We start from the raw sequence: 19,723 nt of genomic DNA on the forward strand, positions 1-19,723 counted from the left end.
TTTATTTTGCTACTGAAATCCTGTTAGCCATTTAAACAACATCAACTGTACAGTATTATATGTAGGGGAAAGTCTGGAAGATATATTTCTTTGCTATTTGAATGTCACTATAATAGAGTGGGACATCCATCTGCAAATAAATGTACTGCAAAAAAAAATATTTAAAATATATGAAAAGTGAATTCCTCTTTATAGGTACAATCGTGCTTACAAATACAGCTAAAGGAATGTTTTGATCCAATGCAAGTCAGTGACACATTACTTTAAAAGATGGGCCAATCAACAGTTATATTTTCTTTTTAATATAGGAGCAAGGGGTCCAATCTAGAGCAAGGCTTTCATCTACAAGGAAGGCAAAATCTACCGTAACTCTTTGCTCTTTTCCTCTTTTCTTTATTGAAATCCCACAAAACTGCCATTTATATTGCCTTTAAGTAATCCACTGCTTGGATGAATCATTTTTGGGGCAAAGTCAATAAATCCATGGAAAGTATAATCTAGATCACATTGAGTATTCAAAGCTAAAATATATTTCCCTGCCGTAGTAGCAATCAAGAGTGGAGCCTTTATATCCGTGATGGTGAACCTATGGCACAGGTGCCAGAGGTGGCACACAGAGCCCTCTCTGTGGGCATGTGCACCATCGCCTGCTGCTTTTCTGGTTTCCGGTGCATGCATGCGCGCTGGCCATCTGATCTTCGTGCATGCCAGAATCCCAGAAATCCGAAGACCAGATGTCTCCAAGTTTCCGGGGCTCCAGCGTGCATGCACATGCTTTCCAATTTGGACACTCAGTGCCGAAAAGGTTCACCATCACTGCTCTACATTATAGATACAATTAGTTATCTCCCTCTTTCATAGGGTGGGGTGCAGGAGAATATGTTTTAACTTTGACTCTATAATAAGGGAAATGTTTGGAGCAGTTTGTTTTACATTTAGCAAATGAAAAAAGATCAAGCAATGATTCATGTTTGCTTGGGTGAATATATAAAACACATTATAGGATTTTATGCCTTGGGAGTGATGTTGGGTTTATATTTATTGAGAAATATGACAGGGCAGCCAACTTCCCAAAAGCATATTTCAATGTCCTTTGGCAAAAAAAAAAAAAAAAAAAAAAAAAACAACCCAGCATGCCAAAATAGCCAAAAAAAATAAACAAACCATAAAATTGAAACTTAGAGCTGAACAAAAGTTTTACATCTTTCAGGATGCACTCAAAACTCTAAAGTAGGTAATATTTCTCTCTCTTGGTTCATGCGGGATGAAATTCCCTGTGTCACTGAAAATCTTGCAAATATGAGAAATATGTGCGGATCCAGGTGGTCTTAAATGACAACTTGTGGGCCGATTGAGATAGATTACAATTGTGATGAGTAGAAGATTTATTTAGGGGTGTTTCTGTTGCATTGCTGATAATACTCCCGATTTCCACTTTCAAGCAAAATGGAAATCCCTGCAGATGTGTGGTTATCTGACAATTCATCTGTTAATCTTTACAGCTGATTTTGAATGCAAGCTGGTGTACGTAGACGATACAGTCTTCCTATTATTCAATAAGAGCCTACTTCCTCTATATGAAAGACTGGAGAATTTGCCTCAATATATTGGACAAATCACCCTATTTTTATAACCCAAAACTGCTGAACATGCCTGACTGTCCAGCCATCATACCAGCTGTCAGAAGATACAACACCAATTTATCAACAAGATGTTTGTTTCCTTTTGAGACAAAGAATGTTGAAATAAACATACAATTTCCCCCCTCTTATTAATAGAATTTCTTACTCTATACTCCCAAAGCAACTTTTCTTTTTTCTTTGTTTTAATTCTTTTCGTTTTCCAATATTACTTTGAGAGATGGTCCAAAGAATATCACCAAAGCTCAAATGGACAAAAGAAAATAGGCTGTAGAGCCAAGAAGCCAAAGTCTTGTTCATAATACAGAATCGCATGCATAATAAGGGTAATATTAATAGCCACACTAAGGAAAGCTCATCGGAGTAACTACATCAGAAAGGACTGAAGAACATTTCTAGGCAACCGGGGAATAAATCAAAACATTCAGCATCAATGTTGTATTGACCCATCTCTGAATCCATAGAATGCAAAGGTGGACCCAAACCAACGATGCATTAGCAAGCAAAAGATTATGATGCCACCACAAAGGTCAAAAGGATTTACAATGTTCAAAGCATCAAGCCAAAAAGGGAATGGGGAAAAAAAAGCTTAAAGAAACACATCAGCCATTTTCTTAAAAGCATTAACACAGATAAAAGTAGAGTAGTAAAATTGGACGTGGCGATATTTGCCGTATATTTGCTTCTTTTTTTCCCCCTCATCATCATCATTTCTGGATCTCAGATGACTCCAATAATAATTCTACACACCTCTACAATTCGGGGTTTGGGGAGATTGTTTTTTTTTTTTTTTTGCTTCTAGCCTTGTGTTCCTCTTGTATATTCTGTATTTGATTGGAAAAGTGCAGAATGAGCCTGCGCGGGATGGGAAATGAATAATTCAATGAAAATTGCAAATGGCATAAGGATACAGTCCCTTCCTGGAAAGAGGATTTTATGGCGCACCATTTCTCCCATAATGCATCCTACTGACCATATATCCACTAGAACGGTAGAGACAGGGAAATGAAGAGAGAAAAGGGGTGGGGAGTGGGGGAAGGAACAGGAAAAGTTAACTAAAACACTTTGGATCCTATAGGAGGGGAAAAAGAGGAGGTTTATCAGAGAAAGCACAATTTTATGTACCTTCCACCAAACATTTCTTTAAAAATACAGATACAAACACACACACACAGAGAGAGAGAGAGAGAGACACAAAATACCCACCCCCATGCACAATTACAGGTAGCCCTCGACTTACAACAGGTCATTTAGCGACCATTCAAAGTTACAACGGCACTGAATTTAGTGACTTATGATTGTTTTTCACACTTACGACTATTACAGCATCCCCATCCAAATTCAGATGCTTGGCAACTGACTCATATTTATGACAGTTGCAGTGTCCCAGGGTCATTTGATCACCTTTGGATGATCAGCAGAGTCAATGGGGAAGCTGGGTTCACTTAACAACCCTAACCCTAACCCTGACTTAACCACTGCTGTGATTCACTTAAGAAATGTACCAAGAAAGGTCGTAAAAGTGGAGCAAGTCACCCTTAACAACTGTGTCGCTTAGCAACATAAATTTTGGGCTCAATTGTGGCCATAAGTTGAGGACTACCTGTATTTCATAAAAAGCAGCAGCTCGGAGGTCCACGAAATCAGAAAATACCTACTTTATCAAATTTCCATTCCCCTTTACTGAAAGAATGGCAAATATAATTTCAAAATCGTTGACACTTGGTATTAATGTTCCACTTTCTTATACTGTGTGCCATAGATAAAGACCTTATTTATTCAGAGATGAAACCTTATACCCCCTTTTCTGGAAATAAAGCCTTCTAAATTCATCAGGACTTATTTTGAATGTAGACAGGATGGCATGGAGCTCCAATCATTTCTAATTGACCCTATGCAGGGAGAATCAAACCTGGTAATTCTATTTCACCCAGGTCACTCCATTTAAACGGTACCAGAAAAGTTGACGTTCCCTCGCGGGAATAACGGAAACCTGGTTGGGCCACGAGGGAGGGTTACCCCTCGTGGAAATGTGCCCACCAGGTTATCAAGCATTTCACCAGCCCCGGGCCCGGGGAAGGGGCGGTGGGGTAGCAGTGATTATCCGGGAGGACTTAGAGCCGAGGGAGTCCACTGTGCCACAGACGTCCGGATGTGAATCCCTTGTTGTGAAATGGGGCCCTGGGAGGCAGATGGGCCTGCTGATAGTATACCTGGCTCCCCGCCATACATCAGCGACCCTGCCTGAGCTCCTCGAGCTGATCTCATCGGTGGCGGTTGAGACCCCCAAACTTTTAGTGATGGGGGATTTTAACCTGCCGTCGGTGGGAGAAGCATCAGAGGGGGTTCGGGAGTTCATGGCTTCCATGATAGCCATGGACCTGACTCAAATGATTCAGGGCCCGACACACAAGGGAGGTCACACCCTGGACCTTGTTTTTGTCTCTCGCCAGTGGTTGAGTGATCTGGGAGGAGTGAATTTAACCATCACTCCTCTGTCATGGTCAGATCACTTACTCCTCCGACTTGACTTCCCTGGTGCTACCCCTCGCTGCGGGGAGGCGGAACCGGAAAACACTAGATGGTTCCGCCCTAGGCGCTTGATGGAACCAGACAGGTTCCAGACGGAGCTTGGGCCACCTCCTGCAGCCCTGACCCGCCCTCCGGTAGAGGACCTGGTGGCCGCGTGGAATAATGCGATTACCGGGGCCTTGAACCGGGTGGCGCCTTTGCGGCCTCTCCGGCGGCAACGATCCACCATGGCTCCTTGGTTCACCGAGGAGCTAAGGGTGATGAAGCGCCGCAAGAGATGCCTAGAGAGTCGTTGGAGATCCTCCCGATCCGAATTTGACCGAGCACAGGTACGAGCCCATTTAAGGACGTACCTAGTGGCATTGAGAATGGCCAAACGTCAATATTGTGCCGCTCTCATTGCATCCGCAGAGAACCGCCCTGCCGCCCTGTTTCGGGTGTCCCGCTCCCTTCTGTTTCAGAGGCCACGGGAGGCCCCTTTACAGGGTAGGGCAGAGGAGTTTGGGAAATATCTGCAGGATAAAGTCGCTCAAATCCGGAAGGATTGGGTCCCCTTCAGTGGCCCAGTCGACACCCCAGTGGCGAGTCTTGAGAAACCTTTTTGGGAGGAGTTTGACTTGGTTGTCATCGAGGATTTGGACAGATTGCGTGGACGACTGCGACCTACCACATGTTTGCTGGACCCGTGTCCCTCCTGGCTTGTACTGGCATCCTGGGAGGTTACACGCGACTGGCTCCTGGGCCTAGTGAACGCTTCGTTGGGTGAGGGGTCTCTCCCGGCCGCCTTGAAAGAGGCGGTGGTGAGACCCTTGCTCAAGAAGCCTTCCCTGGACCCTACGGAGCTGGCCAATTATCGTCCTGTCTCCAACCTTCCCTTTTTGGCGAAGGTTGTAGAGAGTGTGGTGGCTTCTCAGTTTCCACGACATCTGGAGGAGAATGATTATCTAGACCCGCGCCAGTCCGGCTTTCGCCCTGGGCACAGCACAGAGACGGCCTTGGTCGCATTGGTTGATGATCTCTGGAGGGCCAGAGATAGGGGTTGTTCCTCTATCCTGGTCCTATTAGACCTCTCGGCGGCTTTTGATACCATCGACCATGGTATCCTGTTGCACCGACTGGAGGGGTTGGGGGTCCGGGGCACCGTTTTGCGGTGGTTCGGCTCCTACCTCTCCGGCCGGACGCAACGTGTCTTGGCAGGGGAGCAGAGGTCGACCCTAAGCCCCCTTACTTGTGGGGTGCCACAGGGGTCGGTCCTCTCGCCACTCCTGTTCAACACATACATGAAGCTGCTGGGTGAGATCATCCGTGGTTTCGGGGTGGGATATCATCTGTACGCTGATGATACTCAGCTGTACATTTCCACCCCGAACCACCCCAACGAGGCCGTCGAAGTGATGTCCCGGTGTGTGGAAGCCGTACGGGTCTGGATGGATGACAACCGACTCAGGCTCAACCCTTGCAAGACGGAGTGGCTGTGGGTTCCGGCTCCCCGGTTCAACCAGATAATTCCATCTCTGGCCATTGGGGGCATTCAACTCGCCCCCGTGGAGCGGGCGCGCAATTTGGGCGTCCTCCTGGATGCCAGGCTGTCCATGGATGAACATGTGACAGCCGTGGCCAGGGGGGTGTTCCACCAGGTTCGCCTGGTGCGCCAATTGCGCCCCCTATTGGACCGGGACGCCCTACGCACAGTCACCCATGCGCTGGTGACGTCTCGCCTGGACTACTGTAACGCTCTCTACATGGGGCTTCCCTAGAAATGCACTCGGAGACTGCAGTTGGTCCAGAATGTGGCCGCGCGGGTGATTATGGGGAGTACTAAGTACTCCCCATAAGTACTCCTGCGCGAGCTGCACTGGCTTCCTGTGGTCTATCGAGTGCGTTTCAAGGTCTTGATTACGATCTTTAAAGCGCTCCATGGCTCAGGACCTAGTTACCTGCGGGATCGTATTCTGCCCCATACATCCCTACGACCCATCCGCTCGCACAGAGAGGGACTTCTCCAGGTGCCGTCCACCAGATAGTGCCATGGGGCGGCGCCTAGGAGCAGAGCCTTCTCTGTGGCAGACCCAGCCCTGTGGAATGACCTCCCCCCGGATATTAGGACCACTACTGACCTCCGCTCCTTCCGTGTTAAGCTCAAGACCCACCTTTTCCAAATAGCTGGCCTGGCTCAACCATAACTTCGTAACGCTCCTGATGGGTTTTTTAATTTAGTAATTTTATTTAAGGGGATTTTAAATTGTGTTTTTAATTGTGTTTTTTAATTGTGTTTTTAATTGTCCTTCACTTATAAGTCAACTCTCCTCCATGCACATATGTATATGTCTCTGTTCTTTTTGTATATATGTTTGTCTTATGTGCATTTTTATCCGTTTTGATTGTACGCCGCCCCGAGTCCTTCGGGAGAGGGTTGCGGCTAATCAAATAAAATTATTGATTATTGATTATTGATTGATTATTGACGTATTCTCATTACACGCTCTTGTTTATTCTCCTGCACAAGGAAATTACAAAGTAAATGGATTTGGGACGTGGGGATGAGAAAAAGCTAATCATTCCAAAAGGGCTACTTAATACCATTTGGGAGGATTAAATTAAAAAAAAAACTGGGTCAATGGTTGCTGTGTGGTGAAGATGTAGTTTAAAAAGAAAAGGAATCTTTTATGAGCTTTTGATTTCCGGTATGTTTACTAACAGTCTTTATGTGGAGTCCTGTTTCCAAGCCACGATTATACGTTTCCAGCTACTACAATCGCTAAGTCAGACTGTTTTATGTATCTGGATAAGCGATACGGGGAGGATATCCTAAGTCCTTTTTTCCTGTGAAATTGCAAAGGTATTCAGAGCGCTCTTCTTTTAGCATATTGCCACTTTGCTAGGAATGCCTATAAATTATACTGCCAACAGGTTATAATCACGTTGTTCCTTCTCAAACCTTTTTTTTAATTGTCTTTCTCTCAGAATGATGATTGACCAGGAATAAGCCGCATTACGGGGGCCTTTCAGCTTTACGTGTCCACGAAAGAGCAAAGAGTTGTTTCCATGCAGCTGATGAGGTTCAGTGTTTTAAAGGCCTCAGCTAGTCTGGTAAAATCATCCTATTAGCCATACCGAGAGATTTTATAAACCGTTGAGAGACGGGTTGGATGCTTTGTATTTTAACTGATGGGGCTGCTTTAAAAATGTTTGCAGTGGTTCTTTGATCGCAACAGAGAAAACTAAAAGGACCCACAATGTAGTTAAGGAATGGACAGAGAGAGATTTATAGAAAACTAGTTAATAACTCGGCATTGCCCTGGTATTTATTTATAGGGGGAAAATGTCTGGACCAAACATAATTTCTAATGTTGGATTTTCCCCCCCTTACCAGAGGGAGCCCCCTTGTGGAGTACTGTGAAGCTGTTACCATGGCAAATCCACTGCGCTGTACAGTAGAATCCATTTTACAGCAGAAAGTAGAAGCCATTTTAAGGCACAACAGGCTGTATCTTAGCAGAACACACACAGGTGTGTTAGGGGTGTCTTAACCCCACAGTATTTGTTTCCAGAGAGTAAGTCATTTGGTTGAAATTGCTTGAGGTGTTCCAGAGTTATGCTGCAACATACACACACACAGCCATTTTTATGTTTATTAGAAGATATAATCTTTAGGTCTGCTTTTCAGGTTCATTGTATGAGTGGTAATTAATTATCAAGTGGTCCATGGGAAGGAACAGGGACAGAAGGCAAATCAACAATAATCTTCCCCCTGTGGGTCAGTCACATCCAAAATCAGCGATACTTTTAATCAGTAAGAAAACTGGAACTCCTCAAAATGTTCAGCTAAAAACTAAATCAAGAGATATTCCATAGTAGGCCATTGATTTCAGCTGAAATGACTAGCTATAAGACAAATATAGAAGCAACTTTTGCTATGGATACTTTTTTAGGTAAAGTTATCATGAGAAGCAGAGTTTAATTAAGAGCCTGGTATTATTTCTAATATTTCTTTCTCTTCCTTCCCCAAGTAATTTTTCATTAATAGCTACTCCAACCAAACCCCTAGTCCAGTGTTTCTCAAACTTGGCGACTTTAAGTCCTGTGGACTTCAACTCCCAGAATCCCCCAGCCAGCATAGCTGGCTGGGGAATTCTGGGAGTTGAAGTCCACAGGACTTAAAGTCGCCAAGTTTGAGAAACACTGCCCTAGTCCATCATTACAGAAGAACAATACAAGGACTAGTCCATGTAATGATGGACTAGGGCAGTGTTTCTCAAACTTGGCGACTTTAAGTCCTGTGGACTTCAACTCCCAGAATCCCCCAGCCAGCATAGCTGGCTGGGGAATTCTGGGAGTTGAAGTCCACAGGACTTAAAGTCGCCAAGTTTGAGAAACACTGCCCTAGTCCATCATTACAGAAGAACAATACAAGGGTCAGGCACTTAGAAAAGACTTCACAGACAAGGACAGAATTGCCCATGATCTAGTTTAAAGAAATTTAAGGGACGTGTGAAATATGATGGAGTAGTTATTCATCTTTCTATCTCTGTTAGATATAAAGCCCAAAAAACTCTACCTCAATATATTTAGCAATGATAGGACTACATTAGGGGATGTGTCTGATACATGGTACCTACTGCATTCCTCAAGAAAGACATGGCTTCCATTTTTAGTCAGTTTTAGGTATCCCAACTGGTACCGGTAGATTTGGTACCAACTAAAACTAGGATTTCCTATCACTGTCAAACCTCCTTACCATTTTTATCTTAACATGGTTTTCCCTGGAAAAGTATACCTAGTTCAAGGCATTATGCCAGTATGGAATTGAGCCCCAACCAACATTGTTTTTATATTATACATGATGATGATGATGATGGTTTTATAGAGCAAGGGTTTCCAAACTTGGCAACTTTAAGACTTATGAATTTCAGTTCCTAGAATTCCTCATTCAGCCATGATGGCTGGGGAATTCTGGGAGTTAAAGTCCACAAGTCTTAAAGTTGCCAAATTTGGAGATCCCAGTTACAGAGGGTCATTATGTGAATACCTCCTACCACCCGGAGATATAACATGATTTTCTCAACATAGGATAGTCATAGATCAGGGATGTCAAACTGGCGGACCACAGAATCGATGCAGCATGCGTAGGCCACGCCCACCCCAGCTCCGCGAGTGGGAAAAATGTCACGAAACGTCACATGACAGCAACGTGATGCAGCAAGTTTGACGCCCATGTCATAGATTTCTTTACCTATTAACTTTATCCTATCCTGTTGCCTACTTTTCTGTCTAATGGGGAGGGGATTTCAAATGAGTGATGGGCAGAGTCCAGATGTCAAGACTTGGAGAGTCCTGTCAACTTGCAGATGTCACACTTTCCCAGTTATAGGTAATATTGTGTGTGTGGGGGGGTTGTTGTTCATTACAGGTGCACACACAACATAATATTCAGGCTGAAATCCAACTATTTTAGCAATATGAACCCACCATGAAAAAGGGCTAACTTATTCTATCAGTATCATCCATGGTATGCCTAGGAATTATTTTCTAATTCTCTTCTAATCTATTTTCTTTTCCTTTCTGCTTCTTCTCTTTTTTGCATCCTTGGCAAAGAAACGAATTGTTGTGGAGCCAAGCTATTCTTCTCATTAACCAAAACAAATACTGTATAAAATGTTTCATTTAGAGGACAAGATGGGCAAGTCTGAAAAAGCAAGTATTTTAAAGGGAACAATAATTTAGGAATCTTGGGAACAGGAAGTAAGCAAACAAGGGTAAAATGGGTGTTGGTCCTTACCTGATACGCTCCTTTTCTGGTAGAGTAGAGACAGCAGCCAGACTGGGTATGCTCCGTCCATTAACCAATTGGACTGAGTCTACACTTATGATGTCATCGGGCCCTTGTGGCTCCTCCCCAGTTTCAGATGAAGGAAAACTTTAGACTCAAGTGAGAATTGTGAGCAAAAAGTGAAAGTCCTTAGTCATTGTATCTCTCTCTCTCCTCCGCACAAGGAATCCCCTCGCGTGACCCATACCAGGGCGGGGCTGGCTGCTGTCTCTACTCTACCAGAAAATGAGTGTATCAGTTAAGGACCAACGGCCATTTTCCTGTTACCGTAGAGACAGCAGCCAGACTGGGACGTACCAAAGACTGGGCTGTCCACTAGGGTGGGAAATTGTAAAAAAGATCCGTTAGGGCACAAGCACTTGTTGAAGCACCCTGCACCCAAAGGCCGTGTCAGCCGCCACATACTTGTCCAACTTGTAATAACGTATGAAGACTGTGGGAAATGCCCAGGTGGCCGCCCGGCAAACTTCTTCCAAGGTGTCTTGAGTGGACCAAGCTGCAGATGTCGCAGCGCTGCGTGTAGAGTGAGCTGTAATGTTTGCAGGGACCTATATGGATTGAAATTCATAAGACAGTTTAATATAGGCTCTTATCCAACGCCCCCGACTAGACGATGAAGCCTTGGTACCCAAGGATGCCTGGCGAAAGGAGATGAAGAGAGCTTCTGAGTGGTGAAACGAGGCGGTGCAGTCGATGTAGATCTTGAGGGCACAGCGTACATCAAGAGTATGCCACTTGCGCTCCCTCGGGGAGACGGACAGAAATCAGGTAAAGTCAACTTCTGACCTTGGTGGAAACAGCTATTGAACTTCGGTATAAATGTCGGGTCCAGTCTTAAGACAACTCGATCTGGATGGAACATGCACAAGTCATGCCTGACTGAAAGAGCAGCCAAATCAGAAATACGTCTGGCTGAGGTTACAGCCACCAAAAACAGCATTTTGAAGGACAACAGTTTCAAAGAAGTGGATCTCATAGGTTCAAAGGGCGCGGAAGTCAAAGCCTCTAGGATACGAGGTAGGTTCCAAGTCGGATATCTATGTATGGCAGGGGGACGCAGGTTGGACCCTCCATGGAGGAAGCTCCAAATCAAGAGGTGAGAAGGTAGATGTTCGGGTGCCAGGCCATCCAGAACGGAGGCCAGAGCGGCCACCTGTCAAAGTAGCGTGTTAGGGGTAAGTCCCTGATCAAGCCCCCTCTGCAGGAATCCGAATATCTGCGGAATGGATGCCCTAAGTTGGTCAATAGTCTAGTTGGAACACCACAGAGCAAAAGTACGCCACGTGGCGTCATAAATGCGGTTAGTAGAGCCTCTGCATGATGCCTGAATGGTAGCAATGACGTTGAGGGAGATGTTATCAGCTGTTAAGGCTTGCCACTCAATCGCCATGCGGTTAATTGCAGCCACTGGGGGTCAGAATGACAAACTGACCCTTGGTGGAGAGACAGGAGAAACCGTGGGATGTGCCATGGGCTGGAGATTGACAGAGTCACTAGGTCGGCATATCAAAGTTGGTGTGGCCAATTCGGTGCTAGCAGCAACAGGTCTGCCCCCTGCTCCAGCATTTTTTGAATTACCCTCTGAATGAGGGGAAGGGGAGGAAATGCGTACAAGAGACCCCTGGGCCACTGGCATCTGAGAGCGCCTACTCCTTCTGCCATGGGGTCCATGAACCTTGAGTAATACCTGGGTACTTGGTTGTTGTCTGCCATCGCAAACAGGTCTAGGACTGGGATGCCGAACCGTAATGTCAGTCAATGGAAGAGGTTCAGATGGATGCTCCACTCTGCCTGATCTATCGTTGTCCGGCTCAGCCAGTCTGCTTGGACATTGGAGATCCCCGAGATGTGTTCTGCCCTGAGAGATGAAGGTGAGATTCCTCCCACTGGCACAACAGGTTGGACCAGGAACGAGTTTCCCCCTGTCTGTTTATGTGTGCCTTGGTTGTGGTATTGTCCATGAGAACTAATATGTGTCGGGCCTGAACTCTGTGGTGGAAGTGTCTGAGGGCGAGGTGAACCACCCGCAATTCTACCCAATTTATGCTGTTTTGGCTCTCTTCGAGGGACCATTGACCCTGAGCCACTTGGTCCTGCATAAGTGCCCCCCATCCTGTCAGACGTGCATCTGTCATAAGTGTGAGACGGCATGGCTCCCTGAACAAGGTCCCTTGCAAAATCGCTGGGGACTGCCACCATTTGAGAGAGTGTAATACCTGTCTGGGGAGGGGGACCCTGAGAGGAGAGCTGCGCCTGTTGGCCTTTTGATGTGGAAGCATGAACCATTGAAGACTCCTGCTGTGAAACCTGGCCCACGGGACAATCCCGAAGCAGGATATCATCTTGCCCAAGACTTGGGAAAGAAGAAGAAGGGATGCCTTGTGTAGACATAGCATCTTCCTGACGAGTTCCCTCAGACTGAGAATGTGGTTGTTGGATAGGAACACTCTCTCCACCATGGTGTCTATCAAGAGCCCGAGGTGGAGAATGCGAGTGCTGGGAACGAGGTGACTCTTTTTGAGATTCACCCCGAACCCGTGATTCCGCAAGGTGTTAATTGTGAGGGTGAGATCTCTTTCTGCCTGAACCGGAGACCTGGACAACAAGAGGATGCTGTCCAGGTAACAGAGAATCCAAACTGGGGATGACCTGATGTGGACGTCCAGTGCTGCCAGTACTTTTGTGAATACCCTGGGGGCAGAGGATAGACCGAACGGAAGAGCTCGGTACTGGAAGTGCCTCCCCCCATAGGAGAAGCAGAGATATTTTCGGTGTTCTATGAAGATGGGGATATGAAGGTAAGCTTCGGTCAAGTCTACCGACATGAGGACGTCGCCTTTCCTGACTGCCTGGAGGATGGTGTGCAGAGAATGCATTTTGAACTGCCGAGAGACAATGTGGCGCTTCAATGTTTTTAGATCTAAAATTGCTCTCCATCCCTGGAATTCTTTGGTACCACAAACAGGTGGGAATAAAACCCTGCCCTTCCTGATGGGGAGGAACTGGTTGGATGGCCCGGATCTCGAACAGGTGCTGAATAGCCTGTTCCATTAGTGCCCTCTTGTGAGGACACCGAAAGACCGGCATGGGACAAAGTATTCCTGGGGGATGGAGAGGAATTCCAGCATGAGATCAAATTTGACCGTTTTGAGTACCCAATTATCTGTTGTGGTCTCCTCCCAGTGGTGGGCAAAGAATGTCAGGTGGCCTCCAATCGAAAGAGAGTCCAGATAGTCATTTCCTATGTGAAAAATGGCGGTTGCCTCCTCCACGTTAAGATTTCTTGGAGGGGAAATGCTGTGTGTTTCTATTGGACCTGTCCTGGTGAGATCCCTGTCTGGGAGTGTAGGATTGGCATTGTGGGCGGGGGAAGGAAGGTCTCCGGTCCGCCGGTCGAAAGGGCAACCTCCTATAGAAGGGAGCGGGCCGACTGTCCTGTTTCTTGTAAATAGATGAAAGGACCTTGCACTTATCTTTAGATTCTGTGAGGTACAGGTCTAAGGGATTACCAAATAATTGGGTGCCCCTGAATGGGGAGGCTGCTAGGTGCCACTTGGTATGGACATCCACCTGCCATGGCTTGAGCCAAAGCAGACGCCTGGCCGTGACCGAAGAGGCCATGGCTTTAGAAGCGAATCTAGCAGCATTAAGGGAAGAATCAGCCGCAAATTCAACCGCTGCCCTGATCTTGTTGAGATCTCTATGTGATCTAGTGTCAGTAGGAGCAATGCGCTCCTGAAGCTATTCAATCCAAACCAGGGCTGCCCTGGAGAAAAAGAAAGTGGCCGTAGAGGCCCTAACAGCCCAGGCCCCAGTCTGATTGCTTTTGACTAAGGTTTGATCTGACCTTTTCTCCTCAGGCTTGAGAACCTCTTCATGGGCTCCAGAGACCACAGAAGGTGAAGACAGGGATACAACCGGTGCATCCACTGGGGGAGTCTCAAAGAACTTGGTGAGGTCTGGTGCAATGTTGTAGAGACGTTTGTCAAGGTTGGTCGGCTGTGGGCCCATGCCTGGAGACTCCCACTGCTTCTGCATGACGTTCAGGAATATCTTGGGAACAGGGATCACCTGCTTTTCCACCGTGGGTTCAGTGACTAGGATACTGGGACCCTCAGTTGAAGCTGGTTCTGCCGGTTTATCTTGTGAAGTAGAAGCTGAAGCAGAAGATGGCAAGTTAGCAGCTTTAATGGCCTTAAGTAGAAGGGACTTGAAACAATCAGTTTTGAATAATCCAGTAAAGGCAAGGGTATCTGGGGTAACCACCTTGTCATCAGACAGGTCTGAATCCTGCAGGTTATCTTGCTTCCTGCAAATTGAAGCCTGAGAAGTAGAGGCAGAGGGATCAGGTTGCTGAGCCACAGCAGAAGATTTATGCTTATGGCCACGTGATGGACCAGGTTGGGGTTGCTGTTGTAGGCCAGCAGCCATGACCTGTTTAATGGTTTCAGCAATGATGGTTGCCATATCAGCAGGAGAGGTGTACATAGTGTGGGGGGCACCAGAGCCATGTGTAACCGGGACAGACCCGGTTCAAAGGTGCGCTCCCTATTGAGAGGGACATCAAAGAAATTGCTTCTGTTGTCAGGTTCCATCGAAGACGAGGACTCCGAAGAAGACACTTCCCCTTCTGACTAGGCCGTGGGAGGGGGGGTCCCATGGGAGGCAAGACTGGTGGAGCTGGTGATCCTCGGAGGAGGGAGGGAGGGCTGGGCAGTTAGAATACGTTGTTGTTTTGGGGCCCTCTGAAATTCTTTTTCAAGGGCCTTCTGCCTGCGCTCCTCTGCCCTGGTAGTCGCTTTAGAGACCTTGGGGTTTACTCCTGAGGAAGGGGCCTCTTTGGCTTGCCTCTTCCTGCTGCTCTTTGCCCCTGATGGCCCTGCCTCCTCTAATCCTGCATTCATATCCATAGCTGGATCAACCATTCACCCAAACATAAATCAACACCCCAATAAGATAGGCAACGGTCTCACCCGTTTGCTGGCCAGGCACTCCTGATCCGGTCCACCTAGGGTGATCCTGCGTTGCTGGGCACTCCAAACGGCTGATGTAGAGTTCGCGCCTTTTTTAAAGCATCCAAAATGGCCGACTTTTTTTCTCTGAGGCTTTTTTGAGCCTCAAAATGGCCGCCAGTATTTTTACTGGCTTTTCTGCCCTGCAAAATGGCTGGCGATACTAAGTGTGGCCAGGTGATCTGCAGAATGGCCAGCGGACTCGCCTGGAACCGCTGCATGCGAAACGTCCAGTCATGCGTCCCTCCAAGTGCCCAGAATCAAGGAGCGCCGTGGGGAAATAGTTGTGGAGCTGTACTTCGTGAGCTGCCGATCTGATTGCAAGGCAGGCTTCCTGAGCGAACTCGTGGTCGCAGGCAATCAGACGGCTAAGGAGAGGCAGCCTTCGAATTTCCCTCCAATTTGTAGAATAAAGGGTTATTTAAGGAACCAATTTAAAGGAACAACAAAAATTTTTGGAAAAATTCACCAATTATAGATATAATTAAATAATTTGGAGGAGAGATCAATTCTCACAGTCAGTTCAGGTTGGACTGAGTCTGAAAACTGGGGAGGAGCCACAAGGGCTCGATGACATCATAAGTGTAGACTCAGTCCGATTGGTTAATGGACGGAGCATACCCAGTCTGGCTTCTGTCTCTATGATAACAGGAAAATATATTATCCATAAACTTGGAGTGGGGAGAACAATGAAAGCATGGAGTGGCCCTAAAAGGCAAATAGCACAATGGATGGACATTAATTTAAAATAAATGACATTCCTTCCAAAAATTTAAGATGGTTACTTAATATTTTAAGTTTAGAATAAAATTTATGTCTCTTCTTTCTTACAATGGTTCTATTATATTTACAACGTTCCGGGAATCCAAAACCTGAAATTAATTTCTCGCAACACAATATATCAATGTAATCCAGTGTTTCTCAAACTTGGCGACTTTAAGTCCTGTGGACTTCAACTCCCAGAATCCCCCAGCCAGCATAGCTGGCTGGGGAATTCTGGGAGTTGAAGTCCACAGGACTTAAAGTCGCCAAGTTTGAGAAACACTGAATTGTAATCCCATTGGTAGATGACTCCCTTTCTCACTTGACTTTCACAAAGCAGCAAAATTACTGGATTGTTCATTGCACAATAATATCCTAGTCTAGTTTTGCCTATGTGAAATAGAACAATTAATTTTAACAATCACAGAAATGACATAAAGAACCCGATCATAAATTTCTTGAGGAAGTTCTAGTAGATGTTTCGGTTCAGAGGGATGTCTGAATTCTGTTCAGTAGAAAAGGAAGACCATATTGGCCAACCTGAATGGAAAATGACATCGTATCCATGCATTTATGTAGTTTCTTAGGATTGCCAATGATTATTTGGCCTTTTGTCTGATCCAGTGTAGATTTCCTATATTATGTTTCTATCCACAGAAACCTGTCTTAATAAGTCCTGTGCTTCATTAGAGCTTACATTCTAAATCAAAGCCAACACTTGAACTCATTTTTTTTCCAGTTGGCTATTACAAAACTTCTGAATAAGATGATTTCCAAAGCATCTCACCCTTTATTATCATTTTTTAAAAAGATATCATTTTAAAAAAAATCTAAGTTTGTACTATTGATAACTAACTACAACTAGCATTACTTTTAGGACAACTGACAGTTTGAAACAGCAAATGCAAGGTCTACTTTAAAAGTAGACCACATTTTGATCCAATATAATCAATGGAGAAATCAAGGCTAAAAATCAGCTACTAAATGTCAGCTTGCAGATTGTAGTCAAAATGTCAGTTAAAAGAGCTGCAGGATGCTAATTGGATTCCCCAACTTAAAAGGGAAAGCTTTCAAAGGTGCAGAATTTCCTCATTATATTTAACACGGACAACATATTCTTAGCAAAAGAGCAAAAATAGCAATCTAATTAATGCATTTCTGTTGTTTTATTTGATCCATGTCATTTATGCAATCATATCATAATAATGTACTATTAGCAGGGATTCTTTTTAAGTAAAGAAATACTTGGTAGGGTAAAAAGAATTGAGCACAACAAAATAATCTCCTTCTCTCGTTAGCAGGTCATTTGGGCTGGAAGAGGTTCCTCCCCAACGCTATCCACCCCATTTTTTTAAAAAAAAAGAAGAAGAAAATTGCACAATTATGGTATAGTAGGATACAATTTTCACATCACTATCTTCTCCTCTTACCCAGGGACCTAAATATAAGGACTACATTTTTTTTAATGTGGTAGCATCAAAATGGACCCATCCAAAGTCAATTCTGCATTTTTATGATAATAGAAGATTTTAGCAGATTTTCTACAGCTGAGCTGAGAAACTTTCCATTCAAATATTGCTCCAGAAGAAGTGTTGCCAAAATGGCTTTGCTATTGCTCTGACTTTAATAGACCTCCCCTCTTTCTAGATTGGGGTGGAGAACAATGGCCCTTTTATGACTTGTGCAGTTCAACTCCCAGAATTCCTGAGCCGGCCATACAGGCTCAGGAATTCTGGGAGTTGAAGTCCACAAGTCATAAAGGGACCATTTTTCCCCCAGTGGGCGGTTGCTAACCGGTTTACTATCAGTTTGCTTGTGCTCACCTGCAACGCTTCTGCGCATGAGCAGAAGCGTCCAGGCGGGTGGGCAGAGCCTCCCACCATTGCCACTACCAGTTCGGCTGAACTGGGCCGAACCGGGAGCAACCCACTTCTGCGTTCCCCACCTCTGTTCTAGATTAAACTTTCTACCAGAAAGGAATGGGGAGGAAAGGAGTCCCAGATTTTAAATGTCACAGCAAACTCATCATGTCCTTTGCTTGCTTTGGAGTTAGTGTATTGTGTGAATCAATCAACTGTGTGTCATCAGTCATGCCAACTTTTTTTTTTACACTAAATCAAAGTAAATGCATTGTGGTTAGGCCTGAAGCCTCCATACCTCTGCCGAGTTTGGAAAGCATAGTTGGTGAGGGCCAATTTAGAGAAGGGAAGGATGAATAAGGACGATGTTTTGAATCCAGTAAAGATGAGAAATGTGACAGAGACAAAGGCTGCTCTTTTGCTCTAACATGAGGGCATTTTCATGCTGCCTTTGGGCTTTCCCTCTTACTGCCTGCAGACATTTTGTGCCATCATGCTTTGTGACCTTGATGCTGTTCCCTGAAGTCAAGAAGGTGGAGATTACAGCTTAATTCTCCCTTACTCCCATCCTTAGTCCTTCTTCACTGTTTCCTTCTGCAGCATGGAAAAACGGTTTTGTGGACAGTGAAACAAAACTTGTGGTTTTTTTAAAAAGAATATTATATCAAGATGTTCTGGTATTTTTTAGAGATTGACAGCATTATAGGCACATTTGGACACAGCACTAATCTTAGATAGGAGCAGTCCTCGTATATAGAAGGGCTGTATATTTATCTAAATTAGCTCTTTATATCTCAGTTAGGTTGAGAGGTCTATTGTATAACATGGCATCCAATGTGATCGTTTTTTTTAATTGCCAGGTGAGCTGCACCATTCTCTTCTCTTCAGTAACTCTTCTTGTAGTAATTTAGCAGGGAATTCAGTGGACGTGTTATTTCTATTCTCAAAATGACAAGTTGCCCAGTGGTTATGGCTTTTAATATCAGACCTAAGGCTTGCAAATTCTCCCCTACAGTCTGTTGAATTCTGAATTGATGGTATTGCAATCCTTTACTTGTGTAGATGGTAAGGTTTTTTGTTTTCATGTTGGCTTCATCAAATGACAGTTGCAGAGTCAGATCCTATCCAGAACTGGTTTGCTCCTCCTTTCCCTCCCCTCCCCAGACAATTGACAGTCCTTACTTTTCTCTGTCTCAATTTTCTCCATATTTATATGTCCTACCATTCTCCTTGTAGCCCATTCCCAGGATGACTTCTGGTGCTCTGTAATAGCGTGTGACCACATAGGGTGTCATCATGAAGCTAGTGCCTGCAGTCCTGGCCAGTCCAAAATCCAGGATCTTCAACGTACAGTCTGATTTTACCACAATATTACTTGGTTTTAAATCCTGAAAGAGATGCAAGAGAGAGAGAAAGGGATAGGCATTAGTCTCACACGCGTAACATCATTGGTTTTTGTCTATTGTGGGAGAAGAGTGTGAAAGACCCAAGAGGCCCTACAGCTGGCTGAAGATTATTCATTGGTGAGGCAAGAAAGGTAATCAGTATTTCAGTGATAGCCAAAAGTTTGATGACCACACAAGGATCTCATTTAACATTTTTGGGGACAACTGAGAGTATCAACAATGGGCCAGTGATGCAACAAAGTGGTTGTGGTTGTGTCTGTAGGAGATGTCCAGACTGAGCCCAAGGGAAAGGTCAAACGCATCGTAGGTCACGAGTATCTATGCGCCTGCAAGAGACGTAAGCCCACCCTGAATGCCTTTTATTCCCGTTATTTCCCTTGACCGTTAGTAGGTCAGATTTTTATAGAGAGCTGAAACTTGCAAACTCATTTGAACTGCCTGAATCTCCTGATTTCCCTGGCGTTTAACAGCGTCATAATCCCTTAGTGGAACCAGGTAGACAATAAGGAAGATGACAATAAGGAAGATGATGGAAATATACAAGAGCTATTATTTAGGCAAAAGGGGCTGAAACACTTATTAAGAGCTGAGAAATGAGACAATGGTTGGAAGTGAATCAGGTAGATGCCTTCCAGACTCATTGGAGTGAAGGGGTGGAGGTGTAGCTACAATGAGACTTGCA

General features: G+C 45.1%; 1 protein-coding gene across 5 annotated transcripts in view; it reads right to left on the bottom strand.

The window, feature by feature from the left end:
• Window positions 1-19,723, bottom strand: part of MAPK10 (mitogen-activated protein kinase 10) — a 241,628-nt gene that overhangs the window by 58,691 nt on the left and 163,214 nt on the right. For 4 of the 5 annotated variants that reach the window (XM_081959215.1, XM_081959214.1, XM_081959216.1 and 1 more), the window contains 2 exons: window positions 18,858-19,023; window positions 2,552-2,623 (listed from right to left, as the gene is read on the bottom strand). In XM_081959215.1, coding sequence (XP_081815341.1) covers window positions 2,552-2,623; window positions 18,858-19,023 — 238 coding nt within the window. Of the gene's footprint in view, window positions 1-2,551; window positions 2,624-16,952; window positions 17,111-18,857; window positions 19,024-19,723 lie in introns of those variants that run through there. The other variant, XM_081959218.1, reaches the window with a different exon arrangement.

Source organism: Natrix helvetica (genome assembly GCF_964273705.1).
Source record: "Natrix helvetica genome assembly, chromosome: 7".
Taxonomy (NCBI): domain Eukaryota; kingdom Metazoa; phylum Chordata; class Lepidosauria; order Squamata; family Natricidae; genus Natrix; species Natrix helvetica.